A 17,209-nucleotide genomic window follows, 5' to 3' on the forward strand; every position below is an offset into this window, starting at 1 on the left:
CATTCCTGACCCAGGTCCCGATCCAGAGATCTGCAGGGTGGCGACGTGGTCCTCAGTTCACACTTTCACCTCTCATTATGCTATCAGCCAGCACACCAGAGACGGTGCAGCATTCGGCAGAGCGGTGCTCCAGTCAGTGATTCCATGAACTCTGACCCCACCTCCTACTTAAGGTTTGGGAGTCACCTAATTGGAATCAACATGAGCAAGCACTCGAAGAAGAAAAAACAGTTACTCACATTCTTGTAACTGTTGTTCTTTGAAATGTATTGCTCATGTCCATTCCAAAACCCACTCACCTTCCCCTCTGTCGGAGTAGCTGGAAAGAAGGAACTGAAGATGCAGTGGGTCGGCAAGGACCTATATTTACCGCCATGTGAGCGCCACTCCAGGGGGCTCCACAGCCGAACCAACGGGTGCTGCTAGGGGAAAAAACCTTCTGACGACTGTGCACGTGGCGCACACACACCTAATTGGAATGGACGTGAGCAACACATCTTGAAGAACAACAGTTACAAGAAGGTGAGTAACCATTTTTCTTACAGTATTCAAAGGTGCGCACAGTAGCTTAGCTTCATTTTTGTAGTGGAGAGAATCACCAGTTAAATTTCCCTCTCAAACTATTACTGGATGTAACCATGCAGGCAGCTATCCAATGGTTACATTGTAGACCAGTGAGAGGTACTGTATGCCATACTTCAGGCACGTTGGCTGGCTTTTTCAGAGGTTGAAGATTTCAGCAATCTTTGAGAGCTTTTTTGAACTCAGTGTGACTTCAGGGCTATCCATATTTGATTCCACAATATACAGTGTTTCTCAGACATGAAGAAATATACCCATATAGGACAAGATCCTTAGCCGGTGGAAACTGGCAGAGCTCCAGTAGAGTTAGTGAATCAACATCCATTTACACCAGAGGAAGATCTGGCCCATACTCTTTTGCTAAATGGCCTCCTGTTATAAGGCTATTCCTGATAAAGGTTATTGCCATTAGGTTGCCAAGTACTTTCCTGCAATGTTTTCAATATTTTAAACATATAGATGCAGGCAAAATTATTTATGAGTAGAGTAACTGTGCCAAACAGATGCTGCCTGTCATTTACCTTCAGCTGTGTGCACCCTTGTTTTCTTACTCTAGAATGTGGGCAGATGGAATGAAAGCCAGTTGTTACTCTGTCCAGAAAATACCACTTACTGTACTATGTTTACTGTACTTGGATTCCTCTGATATTTGAAACCATGGTCAAATCCTGTAAAGGGCCAATAACTGCTACCGGGTACCACTGTTATACAAAACACTACATGTTTTCTGAAGTTATAAAAAAGTGGGTTATGATTTATTGAAAAGCATAGAACATTTTCCCCTTAATTACTAGTGGTTTAGGGGCATCCCTTACAATATCTACAAATAGGAAAGAATTTCCTACAATGGAGTCCTTTAATTCCAGCCCAAGATCCACCAAGGTGGCCTGATATCTTAAAAGCCATGGGATGTTTTGTAGCTGTACTAGTGAGTCATGACTTGGAGCTTCTTTTACAGTGCAGCTATCATAAGTCTTTGAGTAATCACAGACTTTAAAAGTATGCTATATCAACAAGATAAGAGAAACAGCCCACAGCACTAACAACATTATCTTTTACCAAAATTGATTAGCCTGTACAATGTGTCTCAAATATTTTGTATAAACTTACTCAGCAAACTGGAAATAAGGATGTTCTTGAAGAACAAGCTGCAAAAAGTAAGTTGCTGTACAGCAAAGAAAAGTGAAGTAAATATCACTAAAACTGAAATGTCCATTAATTCCAGTTTGTACCTAATTTACAGACCTTAAAGGCAGGAAATCTATTTCCCCGTACTCACGTTTCCTAGTGGCCCCTTAGTTATTCTCTCTAGTGTACTTCTCAATAGGACAATTAGCAGGTCTGGGGATGCATTGCTGAATGAATACAGCAAAATATAACTACCAGTCTGATGTTAAAATTTGGCATACTAGTCATGATGCATTCAAATACTATATTCTTGACCTCTGTGTATGAATTGTGTTTGTTATCACTTGTTATTAAGTGTCAAAATATACATTAGTTCCATGTCAAAGTTGTCCAGTAAAGATTATGAATAGTCAGAAATTGTAAACAGCACATTGTGCATAGAATTTCCCACTCCCTTTGGGCTGGAGTACAGAATCAGAGAGCTGTTCCCCTTTTCCCCTTGGTGGCTGTGTGGGGAAGGGAGCGTTACTTTGCCAGGGACTTCCCTAAGGAAAGGCAGTGCCTATCAAGCTCTTATACCATTGTGCCCAGGATTCCTACTCCTGCCTGGTAATCACACAATAGAATAACCGGAGTGTCTCTTCTCTTCTCTGCAATGTGTTAGGTGGTCAGCTGGGGAGATTCTGAGTAGCCCCAGTCAGGGAAGGGACAGCAGCTTCTCAGAGCACCATGCCCCCTACCTCCATCTTGTATTGTCAGGACTGACCTAAACTCTTCGGTTAGAGTGAGGCTTAGGGGACTCCTTTTCAATTCATATTCAAATGCAGATTTTCTTCTTAACATAGTCTCCTCTGAGTTCCACAGAGTGGCCGCTGGGCCATAACTCTGAAGTCACTTGCTTAGATCTAAGGGGACCGTGCCATAGACAAGCAAGACTATGTCTTCACCGAGAAGTCTGAAGGAATGACTAACATAGTGAATGCTAGTGGGAAGGGGGTAGGTTTGGAAGATAAAATTAAAAAACAACAAGTTAAAAATCACTTAGAAAAGTTAGATGCCTGCAAGTCACCAGGGCCTGATTAAATGCATCCTAGAGTACTCAAGGAGCTAATAAAGGAGGTATCTGAGCCTCTAGCTATTATCTTTGGAAAATCATGGGAGACAGGAGAGATTCCAGAAGACTGGAAAAGGGCAAATATAGTGCCCATCTATAAAAAGGGAAATAAAAACAACCCAGGAAACTACAGACCAGTTAGTTTAACTTCTGTGCCAGGGAAGATAATGGAGCAAGTAATTAAGGAAATCATCTGCAAACACTTGGAAGGTGGTAAGGTGATAGGAAACAGCCAGCATGGATTTGTAAAGAACAAATCATGTCAAACCAATCTGATAGCTTTCTTTGATAGGATAATGAGTCTTGTGGATAAGGGAGAAGCGGTGGATGTGGTATACCTAGACTTTAGTAAGGCATTTGATACGGTCTCTCATGATATTCTTATCAATAAACTAGGCAAATAAAACTTAGATGGGGTTACCATAAGGTGGGTGATAACTGGCTGGATAACCGTACTCAGAGAGTAGTTATTAATGGTTCCAAATCCTGCTGGAAAGGTATAACAAGTGGGGTTCCGCAGGGGTCTGTTTTGGGACTGGCTCTGTTCAATATCTTCACGAACAACTTAGATATTTGCATAGAAAGTACGCTTATTAAGCATGATTCACTACTGAGCTACTCAAACTGGAGTGACATTGGTATAAAACTGCAATGCAATGATGAAATCCATGGTTTTCACCAAAACACACATTTAGGCATAACAGAGCAAAGGAGAATGGAAGAGGGGGAAAGCATATGGTAACCTATTCGGTAGTCAACGTGGAAGAAAAAAGCATCCATTATTTTGGAAAGTGATTGCTGGTTTTTATGCCTGTTTCCTTCCTAAACATCTTTTAAGATATACAATTAATATTAGCAAAAAGAACGAGGAGTACTTGCTTGTTCTTTTTGCTGATACAGACTAACACGGCTACCACTCTGAAACCTGTCACAATTAATATTAGGACCCTTACTTACTGAAATAAAAGAAGGCATGAATTTGTGCACTTTAAAACTTTGCTAGGTGTTTGGGTATCACTGGATGATCTGCCCTAAATTTGTCGTTCTTAATCCATTAAAAGACAGGCCTGTTGTAAATCCACAGGTACAGATAAGGAGTCACTGTTTGACTGAATCTGAACCCTTTTCAGATGAAAAATGTCAGTGGCAGAAAGGGAGGCTGAATTATTTTTTAAAAGGGTTTTCAAAGATTCTCATGATTCCTCGGGTATCAGTTAAATGTGACATGTCCATAGACCTGGCTTTTTTTACTGTATAAAAAGCAAGCAAATGCTCCTGGTTTCATCTTTATGTAGAAAATACTACAGTGTGTATGTGTGTATGTTCAACATGTTGACCTGCAGTTCAGAAAAGCCCCCCATCTCTAATTATCTTACAGAGATTGTTTAAAAGTTAATTTCATTTATCTCAGTATTCCTATGGGAATTTAAATAAAATGTATGTTGGATATAATTGCTACACAATTAACCTTTCCAATTTATATATCACATTTGCAATTGTCTGAAGCTGTCATTATAAAGAATACTTATTCTCACATATATAAACTGGTGTAAACCAATATAGCTGACTGGATTTGTGCCAGTTTACATGAAGGATATGGACCACAATATTTAATGGCGTATTTTTGCAATCTGCAGTATTCACCACTGAAATACAGATATCTTTGCCTGGAAACAGAGCCCATAACCAATTCTGCTCTTTGGAAAATGGTCAGGATTTATTCCCATGAACAAGGAAAACCTTCACCACAGTCTGGATGTATCATAAATCCAGAGATTCACATGGGTGACTTGTTATGGGAGATGTGTTGAAAGCTGTGGGATTGCTTTCCAGCAAGGGAGAGATTCTCATTCCCCTCATTCCCACCCCCACAAGGTCAATTTTGCAACCATCACCAGCCCTAAATCTGGGATAGGCATCCAGTTTAGTAATTGAGTAGGCAGAATCTCTGGTCTTTGTGAAAAATCACAGTTGTGATTCATATAATACTATTTGCAATTGATGGGAAGGATTATGTTGATGTGGCAGACTAGAATTACTGTCATAGCTGATCAATATATGAAGGGAAGAATATGACATACCATAGAAGGGAAGCATTTAGGGTGAAATTCTGGCCCAATTGAAGTCAATGTGAGTTTTGACATTGACTTCAGTATGGAAATGATTTCATCCAGTAAAGCTAACTTCATAGAGGCCAGAGCTCAGATGGGCAGCAGTAGGTTGAAAAATGTATTTGTCAAAAATGGGATTTTGTAAAAAACATTTTTTTGGCAAAATTGTTTTAAGGAATGTTTTTTGTATCATGTAAAAATGTAAAAGGGAAAATCATCAGAAAAAAACCTGCAATTTTTCAATATTTTTGATATTTTTTGTTTTAAAATTCTGGAAAAGTGCCCACTTTCTCTCCCCACCCCTTTTTTTCTGCCCCTTTTCCCCACAGAACAGTGAGAGGGGAAGTTAAACAGTGAAATAAAGTAATACTTTCATTTAGTTTTGAAAGTGTTACTTTCAGAAAGCTAGTAACTTCACGTTTAGAAATAATAATTTCAGTTTTTTAATTCCTCTCTGTAAGTGAGAGAAAGTAGCACAGAGTTACATTGTGACTTTTTTCCAGTGGAAGAAAATAAAATAAAAAGTGTCAGAGTTTTTGACCCCCACTTGTTTTACTTTTCTTAGAGTAAACATATTGGCACTGGATCTACTAGCCTTAGTTATCTCAGGTCAAATCCTGAAATCCTAACGCAGGCAAAACTTTAGTTGAGACAAATTCTTTTTATCTATATACCTGTATAAACCCAGAGGAACCCCACCGAAGTCAGTGGGGTTACCTTGTATTTACATTGGTGTAAATGAGAAAAGAATGTGGCCCAATAGAAATTTTGCTTGAGTAAAGACTTCAGAATTCGGCTGTTTGTGACAGGGAAATGCAGGAAGGATGTTAACCCCAGTGTTGTACTTCCTATTGCACTTTTTCTTTCTGCAGCCATCACCTCCTTCTCAGCATTCGATCAAAGCCTCTTGAGTAACTGTTATTCTCTCTCATTCTCAAAGACTTACCAAATAAAAATGCCTTCAAAATATAATGGGTGTGAAAAGATGCAAGAAAGAAATGGGACTTTATAACCCAAATTTGAATATAATTATAAGGAAAAAGGTTTCGTTTTTTTTCTCAGGATGACAAGATCAGTTGTTTTTTAGACAAGCATAATTAATTCTCATTATATGGGTCCTCAGAATATTGTGCATGTAAAACAAACACAAAGACAGAGGTGGTTGTTGTCCAGGCACAAGTGAAAGTACTCTAAATGTTGCTTGTTTTCTTTGTTTGCAGGAGAGTTGGAGATGTTCCAGAAGGATGGGGAGCGCAAGATTCAGAGTCGGCAGCAGCTTCCGGTTGGAACAACATGGGGCCCTTTTGCTGGGAAGATGGGTCTGAATAATAACACCTTGGTATGTAGATGCCCAGTGAGTTGACTTTACTATACTGTTTGTCATCCTTTAGGAGTTAGTCTTTATTGCTACTCAACCAAATCACTTAAAATCAAGCTATTGTGAGCTTTCATGGACAGTGCTATTTGGATCTTTTCCAAGCAGTCCATCTATGGCAGCAGTCTAGAAAGAGTTATGCCAGGCACAGATTAATGGTACTAAACTTGTTACTTTAGAATTAGGAGAGTTACATGATGATTCTTACCTTATCTGCTGAGCCAAACTGATGCTTTCGCTTTTAATAACATATCAGAGGTTTTTTTTAACTGTTTCAGAGCACAAATTAATTATTGAACAATTCATATTAACAAAGTAGATAGAAAATACATAATGACTATGTTAACCTGTATTAAAGTTAATTTAACCCCTACTAAACATAAGGATATTGAGAGCTACAGAATCTGTCATCAACTTGCAGCCATTATGCCAAGGTATTGATGGATTCTGACATGGGTATCTAGAATTATGTGAGGTATCATCCAAATTAGCCCTGATTTCACTGAAGTCAGTGGTCCATATAAGTACTGCACTGCTGAGCCATAATTTAGTATGTTAAAGATAGTGTCATTCCTATCTCTAATTTTTGTTGTTGTTTATAATTAAGTCTCATCCTCAACATTAGTTTTCATGTAGTTTGGGTTTCTTTCCTTGGGTTATTTTAAAAGATCTCAGTGGAGATGTATTAGACACTTAAAATCTGCATTTCCTTGAAAGAATAGAGCTTCGGAGCAGTTACTGTTTAGCAGATCAGTGCCTGTTATTACAGAGTTTCATGCACACATTATTGACATAAAGAACTGTGAAACTTTTTCAGTACAGTATATCATATAAATACATTTCCATATTTAAAATACATTTGCTGCATAATTGTCCTGCAAGCATACCTGTTAAAAATTGTAATGAAGAAATATTGTAGTTACTTTATATTTGCAATACCCATTTTTAAACCTTAATGTTTCTTAACCCTTTTAATATAGGGTGGTTTTTTAAAAAATCTAAACGCGCTAATCCATATTATGGACTAATAGCCTAGAAACAATAGGGCTCGGTTTTCCAAGTGCTCAGCATCCACAAATGGGACTAAATTTTCATTATGGGAACCTAAAAAGGGGGGAGATTTTCAGCACCCAACAGTTCCCATTGTGACTAATTGGGCTCTGGGTTCTTTTGAAAATCTGGTCCGTAAGTGTTTGCTCTTTCATGTCTATATGTCTAATCTCTATGTAATAAAGCACTTATCCCCACGATATCTTAGAGCTGATCCTTTCACCAAAATCTTGTGCACTGTGCCTGTATCTTTACTTAGAATGTTCTCCTAAAATTTCCCACCATTACTACTTCCATTTCAGCTCCACCAGTGGTGGCAGGGATGGGCATGTGAGCACTAGTGTAAACAGTGTTCCTGGTAGGTACTGGCATTTTAGTTACAGTGTTTTCTGACCTGCTCAGAGCAAGCCTACATAACATAGTAACTGGCCCTATCTCCCCATTATTGCTTTATCTACTGCTACCACCGATGATAGTAGCAGTATATAAAGCTTAAGTAAACATCTGCAGGTTATAAATTAGAAACAGTGCAACATATAATAGAAATGGTGACTGACGCTTAACTGTAGGAGCTCTAAAAGGCATCATTAGAATAAACTGGCAATGTGACAGTGATACTGCTATTGTTTTGTTATGTTTCTCTGGACGAATTGGAGTGCAACCACAGCCAATAGAGCAGGACTTCTACCCAGTTTTTGGTCTCCTGGGTGTATTTGAGCTCCTCTGTTCTCTTCTATAGCTGGTAAGAACAGTTTTGACAAAACAAAATTTTGCTGAAATATGCTGTTTTGTCAGCACTGAAACATCTTGCAGGAAAGTATCAGTTTCACTAAAGCCTGATGGTTAAGGCACTGAGCTGGAGATGGGAGATATGGGTTCTAGTCCCTTGCGCTGCCTGATTTAGAGTGATCTGGGACAGAGCCGGCACTAGGCAAAAGCAGACTAAGCAATTTCTTTGGATCCTCATTCACTTTTTATTATAAGAACTTGCCTGTTTTAGTATTGTGGGGGGGGGAGATACTCCTGCTTAGGGCCCCCAGTGGGCTAGCACCAGCACTGATCTGGGATGAAAAACTCAGTTCTGAATCATGCAGAGCAAGGTCTTGAATGTGGGTTTTCTGCATATCAGGTGAGTGCCCTAACCACCAGGCTAGAGAGGGAGAAACACACATGCCTCCTTTCTTCCTGAATCATAAAGCTTGGAGTCTGATTTCATGGAAACATTCAAAAAAATTTGGTTTTATTCCACATTGGAATGAAAACAGATTTTGAAACCTCCAAAATTGCTGTGAAATGGAATTAGAGTGCTCTGGTCAGCTCTGTTCTCTTCCTAAGAGCTTTTCCCAAATAATGGTGATCTTTCCTCATCAGTGAGGCCTCTGCCTCTAAGCATTAGCTTGTTACTTTAGAATGTTTTAGGAAAACGTCAACGTTTTGATAAATCTTTGATTTATTGTTTAGGCCTGACAATCCTGATGCCAACTTGTAATCATTTTTTTTTCTGAAGCTTTTCTGTTTTATTCTTAAACTTTCTGTCTATTTGACATGTTTGATTCCTATTCTCTCTAAAACACATGCTCTCTTTTGTTTTTAAAGGGAGCTGTATTTGTTTATTTGTTATTTATATATATTTTTAAAAGCTTATCTAGGGAAAGAGGCACCTCCTGGGACTCAATTATGGTTTCACTTGAGTGCTTGACAGAAATGTTTCACACATTTCTGAGTGAGCACTGTAAACATTTTGGTGTGATAAACCTTATAAATGGATCAAGTAATCTTTGAAAGACTTTAAAAGTAAATCTCTGGTAAAGGAGCAAAAGGAAAATTCTGTGAACTCCTGGCTACCATTTCACAGTATTTGCAGTTGGATTTTCGTACACATCTGCTTGTGGCTGACTCTTGAAAGGTATGGGTGGGCATGAGTCCTTGTCATTCATTATCTGTCCTTAATATGGTAGCAGTGTGATGCTATCTCCAATAGAGGATTCATTTACCTTATTACAAAAGATACAACCTACTTACTCTCCTTTTAGTCAGCCTTGAATAAAATCTGAAGATGAAATAATACTCTTTTAAACTGGTTCATATTCCAGCCAGTACTCTGATGCTGAGTTTAAACTCACAGTTGTTGGTTCAAGAGATTCAGCACAGTAATTAATTCAACAGAGTAATTAATTGAGTCACTGTGCCAGATGTCAAATACTTTTCAGATCTTTCAAGTTCTATCTTGAAGTACATTAACAATATACATCTCAGAATAGTGGAAGGCTGGGTATCTTGAACAACTGATTGAAGTGGCATTTGCTACTACAGTAATAGCAATAGCTGTTGTTGACTTCCAGTTAGCAGTGCCTAGACATCGCTAAGGGACTTAGTGGAATCCACTAATTGACTATCTTGTGCACTGTCCACACCAGGACATGGACATCATAAAGCAGTAGCTCTATCAGATGAATTAAGGAAAGTCTGATGGTTAACCAAGGAAGAGAAGTGTTTAATTTTTATCAGCTAGGAGTCAGTCAAGAGTCTCATTCACATACCTCACAGTATCAAAATACCTCTAAGAAGTATTTACAGTGTTGCATTATCACAATAAATGAAGAAGACTCACTTTTTACTTACTTCTATTAGGCAATATTCTTTAGCCTTTGGATGTATGTGTGGAGTTGGTATCTGTAGGTAGAATTGGGCACACCGGTTTTAGCCTTCCTCCCCCCTGCCTTTCACTTCCAATTCAAGGACAGCAGATCAAAGTTCCAACAAAAATAAACAGTGGTTGATAGAAGTGCAGCCCCTGCTGTAGTAGGTTGTGAACAGCTAGAAAACTAGAACCGAAAGGCAGTGTCCTTCTGCTGGCTTGCAGGAAATAAGTTATCATCAAATCATTTCTGTCTTTTACTTTTTTTAACAAAAATAAAACAAACAATGACCGCTGCTATAGAATGATGGTGGTGTAATTCTAATCACCAGTCTTGCCTGGAGGCTCTTAAATATGTGCATTGACATATAGCTCCTAAAACTCAGTAGTGCCAAATATACAGGTGGATTTTTCAAGGTATGTAGTGATACCTGCCCACCTCTTGACACTGCAATCTGGGCCTTAGTATGTATCAAATGTAACTTGAAAAGAAAGACGAGATAACATTTGCTAATGTGGAAATAGCCTGTGTTCAGATCCTGCAGCCATGAGAGTAGTTGCTGTTCACACAAGTAGTCCTGTGATCAGGCACTAAGAATTTGTTTAAGAAAAGGTTGTTTTTCCCCCCCCTATACCAAAATATTTTTCTTGTAAACTCAGCCATATTAATCCCTGTAGTCTTCTTTGAAAACTTTGAGGGAATAAGACTCCTTCAGAAGAAAAGAACATTGCAAAAAATTTCCAGTTACAGCTGATATTTCTAGAGGAGAAGTGGCAAAGAATGTATAGCACATGATGAAAGTCAAACAGTGGTTCATGCCATTACTTCATTAATCAAGTGGAGGCATTCTGAAAAATGTTTTTCTTTGGCTGCAGCCATCTATTTTTTGGTGTTAATCTGTGCCCTGTGGCAGGGTTTTGTGAAGCAAAACAATGAGCAGTTGTATCATACCCCCCCATTGTTGTCGCCCCTGTCAGAAGGAGGAGAGGATGATGCAGGTCTGTATCAGCCTGATAAGGAAAAGAGGATTCAAAATGGCTGTGGAGAGGATCCGTGGGAGTAAAGTGTGCAGTTTTGGACCAGACTAGCGATGGAATACAGCAGAGACCCTTTAATAGGATCCTGAAGGTTCACTGCCAAAGCTATACTTCTTCTAGAAGATTTCTTAATAAAATAGTTTGATTAGGAATTGCTGTGACTGTCTGAGCAGCCAAGGTTCAAAATGCAGTTAAGTTATTCACTCACTAATCTGTGGCTGGTCACTTCAGGTTAAAATCCTCCTATCTATAGTACCCAGCCACTTTTAATCTTTAGAGTTACAATATTAGAGTTTACTTGCCACATAGACTGGAGGCTAAGACCACTGAAAAAGCTACATAGGCTCGCTATGACTTCTTGTTTAAACTGTAATGTGTTTATCAATTTAACTTGAATGCTATGGGCTAGATTTTGCCCTCAGATACATACTTTTAAGGATTTAGCCCTTCTGTTAACATGCAGTCACTTTTGTATATTACTACATTGAAAACTGCTATAGTTAATAACAGCCCTGATTCTAATCTTGATTAGACCAGTTTTACACCATTGTAACTCAGTTGTCATCTATGGATTTATTCATGATTTACCCCAGTGTTTGAGATCAGAATAGGTCCATTATGTTTGCAAGTGTCATTTCAAAACATTTCACCATTCCCCCAACTACTAGAACACTCAAACCAAGCAGCATTCCTGCACAAAATCTTATAGTACAATGAAGAGTAATCACTTTAGACTTCCACACCATGCAAGTGTAAGGGAGAGTTATTTTACATGAACAGTTATAAAAACACCAAATGTGTTCATCCAGTGTGAAAATTCACAGTGCACAATAGCCTTTATTAATTTCTTACCCTTCATAATGTGGTCTATTGAGATGTAATGTGAAACTTGTGTCAAGGGAGAATGGGTACACTGTCTCAGGACCATTTCAAAGATTTTGGTTATTTCCTTTGTAGTTTGGACATTTACGTCTTTGTTCATAAAAATTTCTTCGTATGTTTTCATTTCTGTATTAATATTTAAAGTACAGATTTAATTTAAACATGACACTGATATTGTAAGAGTACGCAGTAAAGACTGGAATAAATACTCACCCAAGTGAACAAAAGTATAAAGATGGTTTTGAATGTAAGGACCTTATCACCTACTACTGTGTGATGCAGAATACCAAAGGGAGATGAGGCGACTTCCACAACAAATTGTGTTAATGTTTCTACTATGTGTACGTTCTGCATGAAAAATTAGAGCTAATGCAACCTTAATGTTGAGAAAACAAGCAATCTTTACTATATGTAAAGATTAATTTTTTTAAAATCCATATTTTAAGGCAAATGTACACTGGAATAGAGTTAAGATTGAGATTCCATTTTTTATTCTCCATTTCCTTGTATCTGAATGCTTCTTTTCTCAACCTTAACATTGTGTTGTTAGTAGTAGCTTATTGCGTGGAACTTCCTTGTCTATTTTTTAACCTTCTTTCTTTTGATTGAGGCCTCCTGATGTCCCAGGAAATGTACCCTTTGATCATTATTTGACACCTGTGTATTAAAAGACCGTGTTTACAAATGTTAAAAAAACTCCATTTGGGGTTTAAAACCTTTTTTTAAAAACCACTACTTAATTATTTGATACTAAAAACATCTTCATTGAGCCAAATTTATACTAATAATATGTTAATTAAGCTGTAGTAATTACCAATCATTCTCATTACACTAAATCAGTTCCCCTGGGAAAAATCTCAATAAATCATCTGTTTCATTTCAGCATGTCTCATTTCAGTAGTGTATACTGTAACAATATTTTCCTATATTCTTAGATTTTAATCCCAGATGGAACCTTTATGATCATGTAGTCTGACCTCCTGCATAACACAATAATTTCTGCATCGACTGCATAACTTCAGTTTGCGCTCTAAAATATCTTTTAGTATTGATTTAAAGACTTCAAGTGATAGAGAATCACATTTATGTATCACTTTTCATGTGGCTAATCATGTCACTATACAACTAAATACCTACAGATGCATGTATACGGTGTCCATATTTGAGGTGACTGCTTAAATAATAATACTTTTCTCTACTGAGCATATTTTAAATGTTTATAACTTTCTTATTGTCTAAAACTCCTTCTTTCAGTGATTCACAAAATATACTGCTCATTATGGATTGTGTAAATATAAAATATCAAGTTTAAAGACAGCAATTTTTTAAATCTACTTTTTCCTTTCCCATCAAAAAAACTAAACATAAGGGGGGGGGGAATTTACAATGAGAAAATTCAGTTTCTAAATATTTTCTCACAACTCAAAATGACTGAAATAATTTTGCTCATACTTTTTGAATAGTTTCATCTTTACACAGTGACTCTGCATGGAAAATTCCAGCCATATAGGTGAATGTTTCAGAAAGTTTTAAGTGTGTGAAAACAGTGTCATAGACTGTGAGGGGGAGGGATAGATCAGTGGTTTGAGCATTGGCCTGCTAAACCCAGCATTATGAGTTTAATCCTTGAGGGGGCCATTTAGGGATCTGGGGCAAAAATCTGTCTGGGGATTGGTCCTGCTTTGAGCAAGGGATTGGACTAGATGACCTCCTGAGGTCCCTTCCACCCTGATATTCTATGAATTGCAACTTGGCCTAGACCTGTGTTGACTGGTACCTTCTATAATAATTAATTTTCTATCTGTTATAATAGACTATAAGATTATCCAAAACACAGTCACACACATGCTATTTCTGCCTTATATTGTTAAACCATGACTTTGGTGCTCATGGAAGGTACTGAATTGAAAACCTTGGAAACTGAAGCTGTCCCTTTATGCATAAAAGAGGTAAATCTCAGGGAGCACTGTAGATTTCTCCACTTCTGCATGCTCTAGGCCTGATCTAGAAAAATCACATCTAAGATTGTGCCTACACAACAAAATCCCCCGCCCCATATTTATTGCCAGTGGAGGTGCACTGATGGCTGTGCTTTTGTACACAGAGCTCCAGTAGCCTCTGGTAATTTATCCACCATGTTGTCTCTACCAGCAGATCTACACAATATTGTGCTAGAATAAAGCCTAGAGTAGATAGGGCCTTAGGGTGAAAAGAAGATTCAGTCTCTATTACCACTGATACTTGACCTCATTGCTGAGAATGAAAATCAAGGTGTCAGTTTTGATGGTGGCACTTATCATTGCATGAGTGATGTAGTTTGAAAGGGTTAGTTTCATTCTTTTCAATAGGAGTTTGGCAGTCATGCAGTTGAGAGAGGTAAATTATGGCCCCAGTGAAGTCAATGACAAAACTCTCATTGACTTAAATGGGGCTAGGAATTCACCCATGCTTTAGGTTCCAAATACCTAGTTTTCTGAGTACTAGTTAAGTGAGATAACCTGCAGTGTTTTAAAAATGATGGAAACAAATGGCTTAGGTATTTCAGAATCTGCCTATATATAGCTTGACACTCGTACTAAGTAAGATATAGTGAGTATGGTAAATTTTAGACAAATATGCTTTAATATTGAATTATTCCCATATCCCAACTCCTAAAAATCAAAGTTTTGTTGGAAATACAAACATTTTTGCTAATTTTTGCTTTCAGTCATATTCAAGCCACTATATTGACTTCAAAGGGCAGGCAGGGTGTGGCTAACAGCACAGTTTGTCCCCTTCAACTGTAGTGGTGCTACTTGGTACCAATATCCTGTGCCTCATTTATCAAACATAGTGAACATGTCTATCAATCCAACCCTGTGAAGATGCCTCAGAGTCCAGGTGAGTTGAAAAGAAAATCAACTTCAGCTATCCTGTCTCTGCTGTACAAAACACAAGAGGCAAGGTAGCCTGCTATCTTGGTTGCCCTCTTCCAGCAGAACCCTAATTCACCTACTGCATTGCAAATGCTGAGACGAGAGAGCTTCATAGCTGGTGCACCAGGTGATGATTGTTTTTGTCACTATGCTATTGCTTTGGTTCTTGTAAAACTCACTTTAACCAGGAACAAAGATTTGGTATGTGTTCTGGTGCCAGTTCATTGTGCTCTCACTCATTGTAAAATATGTATATATCCCCGTCAGAGTTGATAATGTTTTGTATTAAGATACCGTCTTAAATACCTTAGTAATAATCAATAAACTCTTACTAGATTTTTTTTCTTAATATATGTTATTACATGTTCCACAGACCACAGCAGTGTTAGTTATTTCAAAATATTTATTAGGTGATGTTATAACAACCAGTTACATATCAAATTATTCAGAAATGTGTTAGAGTATTACAATGGTATATTTTATATATAAACAATATGATTTGTTCTATAATACAACATAAGAAATAACGTAGCCTCACTCAAAAAAGTGAGGGAATTAGCCAGATTACCTTCTAAATGCTAGTACAGTAACTCCTTGCTTAACGTTGTAGTAGTTTTGTTCCTGAAAAATGCGACTTTAAGCGAAATGATGTTAAGCAAATCCAATTTCTCCATAAGAATTAATGTAAATAGCGGAGGTTAGGTTCCAGGGAAATTGTTTTCACCAGACAGAAGACTATATATATACTTACACACACAGTATAAGTTTTAAACAAACAATTTAATACTGTACACAGCAATGATGATTGTGAAGCTTGGTTGAGGTGGTGGAGTCAGAGGGTGAAATATTTCCCAGGGAATGCCTTAGTGCTGAATGATGAACCAGCACTCGGCTGAGCCCTCAAGGTTTAACACATTTTTGTTAATGTAGCCTCACACTCTACAAGGCAGCACAAATGGAGTTAGGGGAAACAGCATGGCAGACAGAGACAGAGACACACACCCTGTGTGTGAGAGAGAGATGCGCATTGCCCCTTTAAGTACGCTGACCCCACTCTAAGTACATTGCCTTTTTAAGTTGATCAGCAAGTTGAGACAGCAACTGCTGCTAGCAAGCTCCCGCCGTCCTGAGCCCTGTCATGTCTCCACCCTGCTCTATGGAGATGGAGTAAGCGGGGGGGGGAGGGGCAGGGAAGAGGGGGACACCCTGACATTAGCACCCCTCTTCCCACCCCACCCCCGCACAGCAAGCAGGAGGCTCCTGGGAGCAGCTCCAAGGCAGAGGGCAAGAGCAGCACATGGCAGTGGGGGGAGGGACAGCTGAACTGCTGGCAATTGATAGCCTGCTGGGTGGCTACCGCACAGGGAACTTAGGGGAGGGGGGAACTGATAGGGGGGCTGCCGGTCCACCCTGGTTCCAAGCCCCCACCAGCCGGCTGCAACGGGCAGCTCTTTCTGCAAGTGGTGGACAAAGCAGGCTTTTAACGAGTATGTTCTCTAATTGATCAGCAACGTAACAACGAAACAACGTTAACCAGGACGACTTTAAGTGAGGAGTTACTGTAGTTGTATTTAGAATCATCTTTATAATATCAGAGACATCATCATATATTTAATGTAGATCATTTTTATTCTAATAAAATGTGATCTAATTTATAACATTCTTTGTAACAGGTTATTCTTCTTCGAGTGCTTGTTCATGTCCATTCCAGTCAGGTGTGTGCACGGAAAATTTTTCCCCTAGCAGCATCTGTCGGGTCTGCGTGGGCACCCCCTGGAGTCGCGCCTTCATGTCGCTCAATATAGAGCGCAGCCTACCTGCCACCCCCTTCAGTTCCTTCTTATGGCCAGTGATGGTTGGCTGGAACTTCCCTTAGCTCTTGCTTAGCCAGCGCGTTCGCTACTCATTTTATATAGTTACCTTAGTCTTAGTATTAAAGTTCTTAGCATAGAGTTGTTGAGGGTCCCCCCCATCTCACCTCCCCGGAGCCGTGGTATGCCGCAGTCCCTGGGGTTTAAAAACTGTGTGGCCTGCGCGTGTTTACAGTGCTTAGAGGAGGGCCACCAAAAGGATTGCTGTAAGATCTGCCGCAAGTTCCACCCTAGAACTCTTAAAGAAAGGCAACAGCGGCTTAAGGTATTCCTCATGGAGGCATCCCTACGCCCCCACTCTGACCCGGGCTCAGGGGACCTGGCCCCTAACATTTCGTCTTCGACGCGGAGCGCCCTACTACTGTGGTCAAGCTCGGCGCCAAGAAAGGACTCGTTCCGAGACGCTCGGCACCGACACAGCACCTCACGAGGCCCGGTGCCTCAGAAGAAAAAGAAGCTGGACAGCCGCTCTCCTACGGCTAAACCCAGAGATGTGAGACCCCAG

At 39.1% G+C, this 17,209-nt stretch overlaps 1 protein-coding gene across 1 annotated transcript in view; it reads left to right on the top strand.

Annotated features, from left to right (window-relative positions):
• The window catches only part of ZFPM2 (zinc finger protein, FOG family member 2), a 446,961-nt gene that overhangs the window by 225,621 nt on the left and 204,131 nt on the right, over positions 1-17,209 (top strand). Inside the window, exon 4 of the mRNA XM_024194500.2 lies at positions 6,156-6,274. Within this exon, the coding sequence (XP_024050268.1) occupies positions 6,156-6,274 (119 nt within the window). The remainder of the gene's footprint in view (positions 1-6,155; positions 6,275-17,209) is intronic.

This window comes from Terrapene carolina, unplaced genomic scaffold (assembly GCF_002925995.2).
Source record: "Terrapene carolina triunguis isolate 2854851 unplaced genomic scaffold, T_m_triunguis-2.0 Scaffold58, whole genome shotgun sequence".
In the NCBI taxonomy this organism is placed as follows: domain Eukaryota; kingdom Metazoa; phylum Chordata; order Testudines; family Emydidae; genus Terrapene; species Terrapene triunguis.